The sequence below is a fragment of the Crinia signifera genome, chromosome 11, assembly GCF_055691185.1.
Source record: "Crinia signifera chromosome 11, ASM5569118v1, whole genome shotgun sequence".
NCBI lineage: Eukaryota > Metazoa > Chordata > Amphibia > Anura > Myobatrachidae > Crinia > Crinia signifera.
Window position 1 is genome coordinate 26,122,824 of NC_139227.1, and position 18,058 is coordinate 26,140,881.

At 39.6% G+C, this 18,058-nt stretch overlaps 1 protein-coding gene across 1 annotated transcript in view; it reads left to right on the forward strand.

Annotated features, from left to right (window-relative positions):
- The window catches only part of CDYL2 (chromodomain Y like 2), a 100,121-nt gene extending 83,791 nt beyond the window's left edge, over positions 1-16,330 (forward strand). The window contains exons 3-7 of the mRNA XM_083165271.1: positions 1,949-2,166; positions 10,457-10,629; positions 11,101-11,311; positions 11,446-11,589; positions 13,489-16,330. Of these exons, the coding sequence (XP_083021397.1) occupies positions 1,949-2,166; positions 10,457-10,629; positions 11,101-11,311; positions 11,446-11,589; positions 13,489-13,647 (905 nt within the window). The 3' untranslated portion in view covers positions 13,648-16,330. The remainder of the gene's footprint in view (positions 1-1,948; positions 2,167-10,456; positions 10,630-11,100; positions 11,312-11,445; positions 11,590-13,488) is intronic.
- Positions 16,331-18,058: the final 1,728 nt, after the last annotated feature.

Consider the following 18,058-nt stretch of genomic DNA (forward strand, 5'->3'; position numbering starts at 1 on the left):
TAAAGCAAAGTTATGAAGGAAAGAAAACATTCATATATGTTGTAAGTTCAAGGAGTATGGAGAGCCACAAACCAGTTGTGGCCTTCATAGATCCTAGCACTAGAAGCAAGAGAAATGATGGAGTAAGTGGCTAAACTGTTGTTATTGTAGTGATGGACTATTTGATCCTCTATTCAAGCTACTAGTAAAAAATATATTTGACCTTACACAAGTGAACATTACAGCAATGGGACAAAATGCCACATAACTAAGGTTCTTATCTCATCGAAAGATCGTGGGGACAAAATAAGTGGATGTATTAGTATTTCCATAGGGGTGCCAGATGACAAATGGATAGCCTCCTTTTCATCTCTTCTCTCTTATTCAGAAAAATCCAGAAATAGAAGAAAGAGGTGATTACAGTTTTTCCATTTTGGCTGGCATTCTTTAGGTAGAAACATGACCTCCCTGTTTTTTATCCAGATTTATTACACCAGGATCAAGCCTTTTACCAAAATCTGTTTTAAAAAGTAATTGAAACTGCACATAGACAATGGGGTACCAGAGTCTATATGAAATAATCGGATCCAAGCAAGAGATAATAACTTCACTAGAGTATTAGAGTTTGTAAGGAAGTTGGTTGGTGGTGGTTAATGGTGTGAATTCAGAACTAATTCAACCTCACTTTCCATACTTTCTTGATTTCTACAAACTGGACTTTTTTTGGTGACCAAATTGGCTTTCAAACAATTGATCAAGCAGTGCTTTTTGTGGTACTTCAGTTTAGTACTCAAGACATTAATGGATTTGAACTAATGCTTGTGTTTTCCCTCAGATGAATGTTATTGAAAGTAGTTCTTATTGTGACTATTACCCCTGCCAGAAAACTTGGAAAGTTAAACGCACTTCTTTAAAGATAAAGTGGTCCAGAGAGCCAATCCAACTTTCGTGCCAAAAGTCATCATTTCATATCAACCAGGAGTTTGTGTTACATCCAGTAAATGAAAAGGAAAAGTACAGTAGGGCAATATAATAGATGATCCTGTGAGAGTCTGTATAAATATATACATAAATCCTATTTGTATGGATATAGAACAATTGTTTATGGTTCAGATGAGATTTCAGAATGGTCATGCCCCTTCCAGATCAGTGATTTCTAAATAGATAAGTGAAACAATAACATAGACATACTGTACAATAGAAATGGACATAAAGATATGGAAATAGTAAATGTGCACACTACTTAAGTAGTAGTAACTTCTTGGGCAAAAAGGGCTTAAGCCTCTTAACAACTTTGCAACACAGCAGGCTGAACAACTGTCCATACGTTTATGTAGATAATATCAATTGTAGTTCTTATCCTTCACTGAAACGGATACTTAAAGAATATTTAATTTATGTTGTTGCGTATGTGGGTGCAGTGGCGGAGCTTGTAGGTGGTGAGCCATGGTGAATAAATTTAATTTTCTTTCACCCTAACCCAAGTTTGCAATATGTAACACGGCAGTGCGTGACAGGAAGAGGAAGAGGGGTGACAGTGTAAGGCAGGTGGAGGCAGAGTGTGACAGGGGGAAAGAGTGGGTGACTTGGGAATCCAGAGGGTGAGGGGTACAATCACAATGTCCTATGTGGTGCGGATAGAGGCAGTGGCCCCTTCTCTCTTTGACAGGTGCCCCAAGAGTTCAAGAACGTCTCCCTAAAATTGGGGTGTTTCCCAGACATTGTGGAAGAGTGGTCAGGCATGGTTTAAGGATATCTTTGATTGAGCACGATCGGTTTAATAAGAAAGACGGAGCCACTAGACATTAATTCTGTTCTACACTGCCTTAATGATGGGGGGGAGTTTACAGTAGTTATAAAAATAATACTCCAAATCAAAGGCTATTCCCTACTTCTTATTTTGCACTCTAAAATGTATTTACATCTTTTTCGCATTATTTCTAAATCAGGTTTTCAAATATTTTTTAAGGTGATTCATTGACAAATGGCGAATTGAGCTCACACAGTCCCGTTAAGCGGAAACTAGATTTGGAAAAAGACTACGTCTTCGATAAGAGACTGAGATACAGTGTCCGTCAAAACGAAAGTAATTGCCGATTCCGGGACATTGTTGTGAGGAAAGAAGATGGCTTTACTCATATACTTCTGTCCAGTCAGACGTCCGACAACAATGCCCTGACACCTGATGTAAGAGAACCATATGTATTTTCTTTTTGTTTACCAAAGGTGTCTCATTTTTATTGAAGGAAATTATCCGATATTCTGCATGGTGCTGAAATGTTGAAATGAAGATCCCATTTTATTAATGTTATATGTGTAAATATTATTTAGATGTGTACTCATCGCACCAAACAGTCTCAGCAAGCCGGGGTGACTTGGATTGCCCAAAATATGCATTTTGTCCGTAAAAATCAAACAACTGGAAGTGACAAAGAAAAAGTCACTATGCTACACTTCTCTGTGTGGCTTAGTTGGGTGAGGTGACTTGCGCCAGATAGTTTTTGTCCGGCAACGGCTTACAGTACATAGAATAAAATTAATTACTTCTAAAAAGAAAAGAGGTGATGTTGCCTATCATTTCTCTATTGCGTCCTAGAAAATGATTGACCAAATCTGATATGGGCAACATCACCTTTCATTTTTAGAAGCTTTAGTAAATTTGCCCCTTTGACTTAACATAGGTGTACCTTTTGTGTTCCTATATACCATATCAATATAAGGGGTACCCAAAAGAAACTGCAATTTATTAAAAATAGTGTATTTATTTGTAAATTTTTGAAACTTTAGTCACCTTCAATGTTTTCTACACTTGTATCAATACATTTGTCAACACTTTTTTTTTTTTTTTTTGCATTGCTCAAAACTTTTTATCTTGTACTCACCGTTGATGCCGTTTCGTAGTTTTTACAGTTTTTTTTACACTTTCACAAAATGACACAGGTCAAGAGCAGGTGGGTGGGGCTATGATGTCCTATCGTTTCTGGTTAAAAAAAAATGCTTAACACATAGGGTGTTATTCTGGTTCACTCCTTCTGACAAATTCCTTCTTAAATGGACAAAACCATGTGCACTGCAGGTGGGGCAGATGTAACTTGTGCAGAGAGAGTTTGGGTGGGGTTTTACTTCAAAGTGAGATCTATATTACCATGTAAAAATAAAGCAGTCAGTATTTTCCTTGCACAGAAACAAAATCTAATTCTCTGCACATTTTACATCTGCTCCCCTGCACATGGTTTTGTCCATTTAAGAAGGATTTTGTCAGAAAGAGTGAACCAGAATAACCCCCAGAGTGCTGTGTGGTCAGGTATGTTGTCATGATGGAAGAACAAGTCACCTGTTATCCACAAATCGGGACTTTTTTTAAAAAAAACTTCCAAATTAAAAACTTAGGTTGACTGTTTGACCCTGTGGAACGAATGAACAAACGAATGAGCAGTGTTTACATAAGCATCTCTCGCAAAAATAGGCGAAACGTTGAAATAAAAAAAAATGTAATAAATTCACTGGAGTCAAACGGTATTTTACCCCCTACAACAGTAGTGAACCCCACTCAGTAGGGTTCCGCAAGCATTTACCTAGTGGTGGAAGCCCATTCTGCAAGTAGAACAGGATTTCTGTTTCTTTTGGATACCTCCTCCTGTAGCATACTGTATGTTATAGCAAAGCATAATGATGTGTTTAGTCAAATAAATGTTCAAACTCTAAGTAAATTGACATTACCATATCGTGTCTGTTCCAAAGCTTTTATCTTTTCAATATAGTTATGTAATTTATTGTTTTCTTGTCTTATGCAGCATTTATTTTTATTCTTTTCATTTTAAATCCACCTGTGCATATATCTTAATCCGATTTGGCACCAGTACTCTATTTATATATTTATTTATTTATTTGTAACTTTGAATCTACATTAAGGACCTATTTCTGGTTGATGCTCAAGGCTGCAAATTTCCCAGCCTTGCAAATCTCACAGATGCCGGCCACTTGGACATCCGCCCCGTCCCCTCGCACGCCACGCTCCCCCCTCAGGGCTGCTAATGGATGATTTGTATAATCATCAATTCGCAGCCTTGGGTGCCGGGGGAGAAAACGACGGCGACCTTCGAATTATTTCTCCAGTGCTCTGTGGTGTCTCAGATCTCCAAGCGCCCTGTGCAGGAAGCGGATGGGCAGCTGACATCCGCGGATGTCAGCTGCCTGCACCCAGGTCACTGGGCCATTGCTATGGTAATGCCCAGTGTTTTCATGGGACCGCATGCGCAGACGCTAAAAAATCTTTAACTCAGAATAACCCCCTAAATCTCCTATTTTATTCTGACATTATAACTATTCATTTAGAAGAAAGCTGCTAACAAATAATTAACAGGTGCGGGTTGACCATAATATTAAACCAAAGTTTATAGTGACCTCTTTCTGTTTGCAGTACTAAAATAGTCTACGTATATCGGATTTCACTTTGCCCACTTAGTTCGAAGGATCTCCTATTTATTCTGTAAATTGTAACTTTCGAACAATCATTTTTTAGTTTTGTTCCTTCTTGGTTTTCATTTTCTTATAATTGCTTCCTATCAAAAGGGAAATCTGTCCTACCCTCTGGGACAGAGAGCTGATTAAATAAAATCTCTTAACTGTATGGTCAGCAGTTTATGTTTAATTTTCAAATCTAGTCATTTTCGTTGACCTGTTGGATTGGCGTATGGTCTTTTTAAAAATAAAAAATAACATTTTAAACCGTTTGAGACTAACTTAACTTAAAGGATGCAGTAGTTATTCTTGCCTTAGAAATACTTTGAGGCGGTATTCAATATGTGCCAATATTTCAGACAGGGGAAACATCAGCACTCGCCTATTCAATGCTGCCGTTTCCGACAACATTAAAGGCAGATTACGACAAAACAGATCCAACTTGAAAACAAGACGGAACTGTTTTGTCGGAAACAGCCACGGATTGTCCAATTCACTGCCGTTTATTCGACAATCCACGTACGTTTTTGCCGACACGCCCAATTTCCTAAACTCGACAGCCGAAACATTGAATACTGGCTGTCGGGTTACAGTCGCGCTGGGTGAAAATGTCCCAACAGTCGGAATTCCATATTGAATTCCTTTGTGTAATTTAAATTTGACATTAATCCTTTTTTGCGCCATATACTGTAGAGCAAGTGGCACAACTTTGAAGCTCCGCCTCTGGTGTCACTCCTGTAGAATAAGTGCTTTTTTCCTGAATACTGTGTCATCTTCTGATCGTAGTCTTGTTCAAATTCATTTATGCTGCCCTACTTACTTAGGGTAAGTATATTTTTAAGCAGTAATGAGACAGGGCTCACTTGTATTGGGTCCCTGTCTTTTTACTAAGATAAGCAATACAGGGGCAGATTTATTAAGCCTGGTGAAGTGATAAAGTTGCCAGTGATAATGCACCAGTCAATCAGCTTCTAACTGTCAGGTTATAGGCAGGATTTGAAAAATCACAGGAGCTAATTGGCTGGTGTCTTATCACCAACCACTTTATCTTTTCACCATGCTTAACCCCTTCACTGGCACTCTTGAGAGTTTTCCAGGCTATGCGCCAGTGCCCAGTCTGTCAAACTCCTTGGGAGCGCCACTGCCTGCGCTCCCTCTAGCTGGGCAGCGCCACTGAGTGCTGCCTGGCTCCTGCTGCCTGGCCCTGCCTTCTTACCCCCTGGCTGTGTGCGGCGTGACCTTGCTAACATCACGCCCCACGCAGCCGGGCTGCCGGGGGCAGGGCCAGGCAGCGGCTGATCTAGTGCGTGGCCCTTCCCGGCCCCTGGTGACACAATGGGGGGGGAGGGTAAGGAGCGCTCCCCAAAAAGGCTCTCCCCGTGGGGAGCGCTCCCCAAAAAAACTGGAAGGTTAATAAATCTGCCCGTTCATCACAGACAATCTACATAACATGCCAATGTCGCATTAGTGATGGGAGGAAGTCTGCAGCCCACTTAACAGGCTATGAGGCGAGGTTTGAGGAGTTGTGTAGTCATTTCATAGTGGCACAAAACTCTGCAGTTCCAAATGTGCCAGGTGTAAAAAATAAATTAATAGAAGTGCATTTTTTACAATTTTATATGGTAGTGCCACTTTATTGTATGCAGTCATGTCTTGTCCCATTGGATCTTACAGTCTAAATTCTGTGACATTTGTCCTAGTCTATATTAGCATTCAGGTTTTTTTGTTTGTTTGTTTTTTTCTTTTAAAGTATGGGATGAAACCAATATGCCAGGGGGAAATGTAAGCAAGCCCAGGGAGAACATGCAAATATCACAGTCGGGGCCATGTCCTTAAATGAACTCATGACATCAATACTGTGTGGCAGCATTGCTAACCGCTATATCACATGAATCCTGACCATGCTAAATATATTTTACTGAATGAATGAATTTAACAAACTGCTACTGACATATTGGAAGCATTGCTTTCATGACTGCACAGTGTGGGCTGTTAGAGCCACAAACCAGTGCAGGACCAGTGATGTAACAGCAGCTCAAGTTACTGTAGCTTTATGTCCTGCATCAGATGCCATTAGCACACAGTCATATAGAGGTATACATTGAGAATGTCAGGATTGTTGACCATGACAGGATGTCGAAATTGTAAATATCAACAGCTGATTTGTAGTGTTGGGATTGTTAATTGTATCCTTTATACATAACAACAAAGGCTCCACATTGCCTAACAAAGTACATAAACAAAAAAGGACATAGTTTTATAGACATCGCTGCATCAGCGGTCAAAACACTCAAGCAGCAGGCCTTTTGAAACCAGGGATATTTGCCATTGTATGGTGACTACATGTGAGGGAAGGAAAAGCACATGAGAAAAGATGATCCTGCTGCAAACTGCTCGTTCTAAAGGGGAGGGTCAGAGAATGGTGACCTAGACCACTGGTTATCAACCTCGGTCCTCAAGTACCCCCAACACTTCATGTTTTCCAGGTCTCCACACAGAATCACAAGTGAAAGAATGAGCTTCACCTGAGGATCTTTTAAAATGGGTCAGTGAATTATGAGTGCAACTGCCAGGTGATCTGTAAAACATGAACTGTTAGGGGTCCTTAAGGAACGAGGTTGAGAACCAATGACCTAGCTGGTGCAGACAGTGAGCATAGAACAGAGGGTTAGGATGAGAGATGGATGGCTTTAGTAAAGAAGTGGGTCTTAAAAGCATTTTAAAGTGGTAGGAAGTACTCGGTAGGAGATGCTGAATTAGTTTGTGGAGCACAGTGAGTAGCCAGCAGTGGGCAGCGAGATTAGGTCAGCAATGGAAGTGGGTTGTGTGAGCGCTTTGGTAAATGAATGTTAAAAGCTTGAGTTGTGTTCTAAGGGGGGGGGGGGTGCAAGTATAGTGCTTGTAAGAGAAAGGCAGATGTAGTACATTTGGAGAGGTAGATGAGCTGGGCAGCAGCATGGAGAGTGTTTGGAGGCCATGAATAAGGAAGGTGCAGTAGTCCAATTTTGGAGTGAGAGGATGAAGGTCTTGGCAGCAAGGTGAGAGGGTCTGATCCTGAGGACTGCGAAACGTATTGAATGTGTGGTTTGAAGGAGAGTAAGGCGTCAAGGTTAACGCAAAGCCAGTACACTAGGAGGCTAGAGGAGATAGTGGCGCTGTGCAAAGATAATGACATTGTGATAAGTGAGGTTTTATGGGATGGTGGTGGGATGATCATCTCGGTCTTTAAATATGTTAAGTTTAAGAAAGTGCTGGAACATCCAGGGAAAGATAGCAGAGATACGAATGAGTTGAGAGGAAGAACGGTCAACGGAGTATCCTCAGCATAGAGATGATATTGGAGGTCAGAATACCTGATAAGCTCATCTAAAGACAGAGGGAGAATAGGAGGGGTCCAAAAACAGAACTTTGAGAGACATCTACTTAGTGGAAGTGTGGGGGGGAGTGGAGTTATGATAGGAGTGGTAAGAGAGGTAATGTAGGAGGACAGTCAGGAGAGTGCAGTTCATAGACCAAGGGATAAGAGTTAGATATACTCAAATCTCCAATGGAAAGTCACATATGCCGAAAAATTTGCACTGCCATTGTCGACATTTTGAATGTTGACATTTAAAAAGTGATGACATTCTGTATGTCAACATATTTTACTACACCCAGTAAATAAGTGGAGGGAGCTTGTATTGTCTATAATGGAGTAAGGCGATTATACTGTAGCTGGTCAGGTTAATGTTGCATAATCTATTTTATTTTCTAGAAAATGTATATTTAATGGTCCTTCATTTGCACTTTGTCAGCATACATTGCCACATGTAAAGGACTATGCAGACAAGCACATTGGGTTTTTGTTTTTAAATCACATGCTAACATTTAAAAACAAATATTTTTTTATTTGATTGTCAAGCAAAGTGCTGCTCCCAGGTAGTAATAGTAATATATATAGATTATAACTAAGCAGTTCTTTGTAATGTTTTTCTTTGTGAAAGATTCTGTCTGCGCAAACATTTAACTGAAAGACTTGTGAACAGTCTATGTTGGTGGGAGAGCAGTGTACAGGGTGATACGCTATACATAGATAGACCCAAAATAGTATCAAGCCGACTCTTATTAACACCGTCGCAAACCCCAGGAGCGGTGTAATGATAGGCCATGATACATCTGGGTTTAAAGGGACAGGCACACCTGGGATCAAGTAGAGAAAGTGGGTATATTGACTAAATGGAAGAAAGATCTCTTTGAAAAGAAAAGTGGGGTTTCCATGACAACCAGCACTCTTGGGATTTCTCACGATCTTTAACAGCCTCTGTCATGATCACAGGAGGAACGTTGTAATTCTAGGCAGTCTGGCAAAGCCTGCGTTGGTTTTGTTGTTCTGCTAATGTAATTGCTGTGGCCTCAAGAACACTGAGGGCCATATGTATCAAGCTTCAAAAAGTGATAAAATGGAAAGTGATAGCCAATCAGCTCCCACTTGTCACTTGTCAAACCCAGCTTGTAACACAGCAGATGGGAGCTGATTGGCTGGCTGTTTATCAGTCTCCAATTTATCACTTTTTGAAGCTTCATACATCTGGTTCTGAAGACCATTGTAAACTAAAGCCATGAAAGTTTATTAATAACAGAAGTTACTGGTATAATTTTCCTTCTGCCATTCTAGGTATATCTAGAAAAATAGTGCTCTCATGTTGTGTACGGAAGTAACCGTTTCCAGGACAATAAAATAATTATTGTTTATACAGTACTGTATGTTGGAACACTTGAAAGGATAATTCGAACACATGTCCGTAATCTATTGGCTTATGCCGTAAGGGGGTCAGGACTCTGATCGCAGGTATGCCCACTGCAGTCTCGTAGGCTTTCTTAGCTGAGGCATGTGTACCATCTCATACACAACTGCCCTCTTCTCTTCACATTTCACTCACAGCTCTCTCATACTCAAACACTCAGCGACCATCTTTGTCCACATACTCCTCTCCATCTTTGGCCACCAGCCTCTAGAAGTACGTTGATCAAGTCTTTACTACTTACATTTGCGCTGTAAGGTGTATTGAACTGTGGCGCTCTTTTTAACTGTACTTTTTGATTTATTTACTGTAATGTTAAGTTTTGTCTCCCTGTACTGTTCCTTTGTACGGCGCTGCAAAACACTTGTGGGGCCATTTAAATAAAACTATAATAATAACTGTCTCTTGGCTAAGTTAAGGCAGCTTTCTGCTGCTACAAGGTCACCACCATCTTAACTCATTGTGAGTGCTCACCCTTCCACCCAATCTTCAAATAAACACAATAAAACAGCTTACTCGGGACATACTGTACTAAGAAATTATGGAGGTATATCCCATCCATTGTACCAAGAGTACAGACAAAGATCCTGTGATAAAAGATTTAAAAACAGGGAAGTGTAACAGGGACCTTCTGTTTTAAGACCCATGGGTAGAGCTCTGACATCTTCAGTGTAAAGATGATAACAGCTGGTAACGTTCACCTTGCAAATATTGGTTGATTAAATATGTAGGAGATGCAAATTAAGGGCCAGATTCATTAAGCTTGGTGAAGTGATAAAGTGTCTGGTTCATTATTACCAGCCAATCCGCTCCTAACTGTCAGGTTACTTGCTGGGTTTGAAAAGTCACAGTTAATAGTTGATCGGCCGGTGATAAAGTACCAGCCCCATTAACACTTCACTGGGCTTAATAAATCTATTAAGTTCTATGGTTAAAGCTATGGTTAATGAAGATGACTGTGGAATTCAACATTTCAGGCCTTTAATGGACATTCATCAGGAACTGAAGTCCATTAAAGGACTGAAACGTTAAAATAAGGATGCCATGTGTTTCTGACTCTTCTTGTAAATGCTGCCATAACTATCGCCTTACTGCAGATCTACTGTCTATTTGATGTTCCTACATAAAGGAAGACACCTGGGCAAGCACTTATTGAGTGGCAGAACTGTGTTTGTCTACCAAATATATGTACAAGAGACCTGTGCAATGAAGTTATGTTTGTCTCCTACACTCAGATTATGAAAGAGGTCCGACGGGCTTTATGTAATGCGTCATCTGATGACAGTAAACTCCTGCTGCTTAGTGCCGTCGGTAGTGTATTCTGCAGCGGCCTTGACTATTCCTACCTTATCGGGAGGTTATCTACAGACCGGAGGAAGGAAAGCTCAAGGATTGCAGAAGCTATAAGGTACTTGAACATTAGCTGTTGAAAAGCAATTAAAAAACTTTTAACAAACTGGATTATCTATTTTATAATGAGTGGTAAATAAACTATATATCTGTCTGTAAATAAACTATGCAGTCGGCTTCATCTCAATGTTATGATTTTAGTATTATAGCATTGAAATATAATTGTTTATTATTGATATACAGTAATTAACAAGATTTGAAGGGATATGTCCACTTTTGCAACCCAACACATGACCCTGTACACATCCATCACGTGTAGATGGATGTGTACAGGGTTCATCCATCTATTGGGAACATGTACAGTATGTTCCCAATAATGATCTGATTGTATAGACCATTATAGGCCACCCGGGAAACCCAGCGACGCTGTCAACCACGCTGAAGACAAATGACAAGATAGGCCCATGTTTGACCAGAATAATTTTTTTTTCCTTGAGTTTCAAAGCCAATAATAATGTTTCTTTTTAAGGGATTTTGTAAAGGCATTTATCCAATTTAAGAAACCAATTGTAGTCGCCATCAATGGCCCAGCTCTTGGCTTGGGGGCATCCATCTTACCTCTGTGTGATATAGTTTGGGCAAGTGAAAAGGCTTGGTTCCAGACTCCGTATGCCACTATCCGCTTGACTCCTGCTGGCTGCTCTTCATACACATTCCCTCAGATACTCGGTGTTGCCCTGGTGAGTTGTCTTTATTTCAAAATGTTTTTCTATTTCCCACCATGATTCACTTAGAGAAGTCTTTATTTGGCTTAGAGTTGACTATGATCTTTGTCAAATGCTTGGCAATAACAATCAAAGCTCTTTCTCTCTAGGCCAATGAGATGCTGTTCTGCGGGAGGAAGCTTACCGCACAAGAGGCATGCAGCAGAGGGCTTGTCTCGCAAGTATTTTGGCCAACAACGTTCAGTCAAGAAGTTATGCTCCGAGTAAAAGAGATGGCTGCTTGTAGTGCTATGGTGAGATTATTCTGTATTGTGGTAACTTTTGTTGACCTCCCCAATAATGTACCTTCAATTATGCCGCTGTTTGTAAGGACATAAAATATGATACCTACAGTATATTCCCAGGAAATATGATCTATCACGGGCTGCCTTTGGTGAGCAGTTTCCTCTGACTATATATATATATATATATGCATACACGCTAACCGGCTTTCCCCCTGCCTGGCGCAGTCAGTGGGGGGGCGGACAGCTTTGCGTAGCGCATAGCGTCCTCGAAGCCACTCATCTCTGGTAATACCAGCAGATGAGCAGCTTTCCTGCTGATGATGTGGGAGCGCGCATCACCGCTCACCACTCGCCGCTGGGCCATACACACTGGGTGGTTTTGAGCTGGAAGCCGCTCAAACTTGCTGTATTGAGCGGCTTTCAGCTCAAAGTCACCCAGTGTGTATGGGCCTTTACAGTGGCGTAAGTTCGTCACAGTTGCCCGGAGGCAAGATATATATTGGTGCCCCCCACCACACACACAACCTTATATAATATGTGTCTGTTCTGAAATGTGTTTTATGCACACATAAATATAGAGAGAGAAAGAGAGAGAGAACACATATATTTCAGAACTCGGCTACGGAAGGGATATGGATGGCTTTCAATTAAGTGATTTAAACTAGCTGGGGAGGAGAGGTGCCCTTTGGGAGCTGGAGCCCGGCGGCAGATGACTCCATTGCCTCCCAGAATTCTGCCCGTGGACCTTTAGTTCTTTGTGAGGATATTCTTTACTACATTGGCAGTAAAATCTGTACAATGATACTGGTACATATTGCCACCGTCTCCACAGACCGCTGTCCCTCATTATCAGAGGTGGTAGAGGCTAAGACATTAGAGCAATTTAAACATGCCCGGAATAGACGCAAGAATATTCTTGAAAAGAACTAATGGGGCATACACACAGTGCAATAGAGGCTATGGCCGAAGTTGACAATGCGATTTCCCATTCATGTGCATGGAACCAACTTTGACTACACGCGCTTGCGATTTCGACTATATTCATATGTGTTTTTTGGCCATGTGCGATTTGGCCTTATGCCTGAATACGCTGTGTGCGATATAGTCAAAATAGACCTTGTCTGCAGTCTATTTTTACTTGCGATACCCACGCCAAGGTGCCGCACATCGGTATTACAAGTCTCTTAACACGCGATTTGTCTAACTTTCCATCCAAATTTGACTATATAGTGAAAATAGTGAGCCAAAATCTCACCGTGTGTATGCCCCTTTAGTGTTGAGATTATACCTAAAGGATAAAAAGGGCAGACTAGTTGGGCCCAGTGTCTTTTATCTACCATCAAATTCTATGTTTGTATGCTGTTTCCAGGTGAATCTAGCCACTCAGCTCCATGTCGATGTGTCCACTCCATCCCCATCACAGTATACTGGCCAGTACCCTCTCACAGTATAGTGGCATGGAACGGTCTTCATTAAAAGCATAGCTGAACCCATCTTAACAGTATGGCTTGCAGTGCCGTCCCTTCCTTACAGTATAGAGACCAGTGTCCCCATCCCCTTTACATTGTAGTAGCTCTACCATCTTTACAGTATTGCATCCAGTGTCCTTCATCCTTGACACTGTGGCTGCTTGTCCCTCTCCCTTCACAGTATAGCACCCATTGTGGAATGGGACACAGTGCCCTATACAGTTTTGTTATTCAAAGTAAGTTGTGAAAGTGGTAAATCAGCATTCTGATTGGGTTCTGTGATATACAGTATAAATGACTATCATCATGAAGCATTAAAATAAACTCATGTTTCAGGTGTGCCACTGAACTTTTCAGTTACTTCTAAAGGTCCTTATTTTATAGTGTCCTCATATATAAATATTTGTGTACCCTTTTAACTGTCCGTATCTACCCACAGGTATTAGAGGAATCCAAATGTCTAGTCCGAAGCTTCCTGAAATCCGTCCTGGTGGATGTAAATGAGCGGGAGTGTCAGATGTTGAAACAGCTCTGGAGCTCACCCAAGGGTCTGGACTCGCTGTTCAGCTACTTACAAGACAAAATCTATGAAGTCTGATATCTTCCCGTCAGGCGTTTTCTTTCCACTTCCGTCTTCACGTCTGCGATAATCTTGAAAGATGCTTGAAAGACATTTTTTTGCCAGAGCCCAACATTATGCAATGAGGAGTTGGTCATACTGCTTCCAGATTTTTTTTTTTTGTATGTAACAAAAAGTGGTACATGCTTCCAGAAGCATATAAGATTAATGAAGTACTGAAACTTCCATCCACATAAAAAATGGATAACATTCCGTCAGCCACCGGGACAGTAATACTGTGTGTGCTGCATTAAGTTGTTTCACTTGCTCCGATGACACTCGTCGAATATCTAGTTGAAGTAATAATGTGAGAATTGCACTTTGTACCTTTCTTTTTTGGATTGTTTGTTTCTTGTACTTAAGTATTGGATGATTTGTATATATCGTTTGTCCATCTGTTTGGGTTTATTCTTGTTTTACTTTATTTTTATTTGTTGTTTTGGAGAAAAACATGTTGTTTTCTTCTGTATGTTAATTAGCCAACTGAACTAATTTATTGTTTCTACGTTTCTTTTTCGAGGGTAAAAGATTAAATGTTTCCTCCTTGGGCATTTTTTCCACTTTTACGCCTCTCATGCAAAATATGATTAACAATGCAGTTTTATATTATACCACCAAAAAGAAAATCGAAAGGAAGTTATGTTGCATTAAATGTCAGTGACCTTTTTCCTTTAATGCACCCATAGCGTCACTTTATTAATGGTAAACTGTACTTGCAACTTAACAGGAATGGAGCTTCGTACATTAAGAGTTCTTCCTGTCCCATTTATGCCTCTAAGGTGCACTGCCGCCTTGCATTTCGTAACCCGTCAGTAGTGTTGTCCATGCTACTACTCCGTGGACAGGACATACACCAATTGTCACAGGTGATGATGGAAAAGTCTCCTGTCTTTTTGAAACTGGTACCAGTGTAGTGGCAATCAGTTGTAGGCATGGGGGCATTGTAAGCGGGGACTTCAGTGGTATTGTAGGCACATTGTGGCTCTCAACATAATCAATGTTCCCTCCATCTTAGCTAAGCATTGCTATGTTTCGTATCGGTGATGTTGACATCCGAACATTATGTCGGGAACTTGGATTCCCCCTTTAGCATGTTACACCGCCTGTACTGAATGTAATACTTTTTTTTATAGATTTACAAACCTTACAATACTTCATCCAAAACAATGCTTTAGGTTAGTGTGTGAAATATGGAATATAATTGTCCTCCTATTGTTTGTTTAGAAAAAAAAAATGGTGTTTATATTTTTTTGCTTTGAAAGAAATGCACTTCTTTTTTTCTGATATTTATTTAACGTTGGTAATGTTACAGAGTGCATAAATGCAGGTGAGAGATTGGAAACCTTGCTGAAGTTATTCTCTTCTTTTCAGTCTCTGTTGTTCCCTAGTCCCTAGTCACCTTATTAGATTAGCACTTGTTTTTGGCTTTAAAGGGGATTCCTTAAACAATTGGATTGGCCTTCCCCATCTCTAAAAGTCAATAGAATTCCATAATTCTAAAAGTCAATCGGTGTTCCCCATTTCTAAAAGTCGATTAGATTTCCCCATCTCTTAGTCAATCTGGGTTCGCCATCTCTAAAATTTATTTGGGGTCCCCATCTCTAAAAGTAAATCAGGGTTCCCCATCTTTAAAGGTCAATTAGGTTTCCCCATCTCTAGAGTCAATCTGGTTTCCCCTCCCCATCTATAAAAGTCTGCAATATTATATGTATTAATGCTGTTTCTGTAACCCATGGCAGATTTATCTGAGACTCCTAAATGTCTCCGACACAAACGAACAGTTGATCTACAAACCTGTAAATGCATAACTAAATTTTTACCATTTTATTTAGATTCCTTAATAGTTAAGTTCTGATTTGATTTATTTATTGATTAATTATTTTGTTTGCACTTAAACCTATTAAAAGGGATACAATTAATTTTCTTGTTTAAAATTATATTTGCGTCTAGTATTTTTGAATAAGTGTGGTGATCACCTAACCTCTAATATTCCCACCATTCTTGAAAGCACGGATTCCACTTTTTTAACCATTTGCAGCAGTACAACTGCCTACATTAATTATAAATTACACTAAAATATTATAATTTCAAAGCAATATACATATTGTAAAATGTCTTACAAAAGCCCAAAAAAAACAGCAATGCAAGAAAAATGTTTATTTAAAAAATTATTTTTGGACCAAGCAGTTTTGATTTGGCCACGGGGATATAATCTTAAGTGTACTTGCCAGTCGAACTGAGTGGAGGCAGACATTTTGTGAGCTGTACTATTCTGCAAGAGACGTCAATGTATCTATTTACCAGAAACCACTGACATTGGTTATTGCATGACGACTCCGTGATGTCATTAGTTTTCATTGAAATTCTAGGTAACCTTGTTATGTACAATCGTGCCACTCACAAAATGGCTTCCTGCTCTCTGCGTGAAGGAGGGTTACACTAGTTTTCTATGAAATTATAGACAGCATTGTCATGTTCCACTCATAAAATAGCTGAAACCGCTGTAAAGCTTAGTATACTTTAATTTGAACTGGTACCTTGACTGCAAGGTTATTTTTCTCTGTACAAAAATGTCTACTATATATTTTCTTAGTATTGACAGAAAAGTAATAAAATTACAGGACATGTTCCCTTGGTGAAAAAAATAAACGTTATTTATCAAGTCAAGGAATTATTATTTGTAAAATAAACGTTATTTGTAAGTCCAGGAATTTCATGGAAAGCCAATTTTGGGACATATTACAACAAAATGTAGTAAACCTTGAATTGTTTCATGGTACTTGTTTACTAGATATGGACAGTTGTGATCATTGAATAAATAACGTTTTCTAGATAAAGCAGACAAACTTGAAATGTACTTAGAAATAGCCCTCACATTATAATTTTGTAGTACTGTATTTTTATAGTGTCTTGCCTAAGAAATTATACATTTTCCAAAGATGTATTCTGATATTTTGTGCTAAAATGTGCTAGACATGTCAGGAACATAGTTAGCTGCCTTCAATATAGATATTACTATGTCCTTTCCATATCACTTGTATATTTGTTTATTCTGAATGCAGAGTCATTGCAACATACAGGAATTTAATCTTTGGAGGTAATTGTATGTTGGGTTAGCCTTTGACCACCAGCCTAGTCTCTTCCCAGAATTGACGTTGCGTCATTTCAGTGGTTGTTACATAGATTACGTGTAAAAATGTATTAATTACGCTGTTTAAAAAAAGACTTTTTGTCCATATATGTAGTCATTTATAAGAGGATTTACATTTTGATTTGGCCACGTGGATATAATTTTAAGTGTACCTGCCAGCTGCCAGTGGAGGCAGACATTTTGTGAGCTGTAATATTCTGCAAGAGACGTTGATGTATCTATTTAACAGAAACCACTGACTTATTAGTTATTGCATGACGCCTCATTGATGTCATTAGTTTTCATTGAAATTCTAGGTAACATTTTTGTGCCACTCGCAAAATAGCTTCCTGCTCTCTGTATGAAAGAGGGGTACACTAGTTTTCATGAACTTATAGACCGCATTGTCATGAATAGAGGTTCCACATTTGTGTTTAGGTCATATGGCTGGGTTTTAAGAGGAATTGGTCAGCTGACACCTGCAAGGCATCTTTATATTGTTAGCCTAGTTGTTCTTCTAGTACCTATCAAGTAAACAAAGATCTATATATTCCTGACTGAGCATTTCAAATGAATAATGAGGTACGTTAATGAGGTTACTGAAAAGGCGGGATTAGTAATTAAAGTTAGTGACTCCTACTAGTGGTTTATGCAAAAGGAAAGTGAAGTAAGTTGCTATACAGGAGACAGGGTTGCATTCTGCTTAATATGAGCTTTAAAATGATGTTCTTTGAGGTTTGCTAACGCAAACACTGTAGGTCTAGTTGAATGACTTGGGCCAACGCGGGGCTGTTGATGAATTCAGACAATGACCATTTATAAAGCAGGCCATACACCAGTCCAACTTGCTTCCAAGTAGTTGGTTGGTTGAGATAAAAATATAGTAGTTTGGGAACAAATGACAATCAGCAATTTGTTCTCAAATGCTGGAAAAAACAATGAGAATGGCCACTCTGACAGGTTGTTAAAGCAAAAGGAATTAACCAACTGGCATCAATGACCCTATTCGTCAGTTGTTAAGCATTTGTAAGTAAATCGATAATTGTCATTCGTTCCCATACAATACAATATTTTTGTTCCAACTAGTTGTATAGTGGTCTGGTGTAACATGAATGCTGTCCTCAACCAATCAGATTACCCATCTGCCTCAATCGGATGTTGATTGGGATTTATATTTTATATTCGTGCCCAAATGCTACAATTTGTTGACCCAACTGGACTTTTGATTCTTTATTTTTACCTGTTACAACCTAAGTTTAA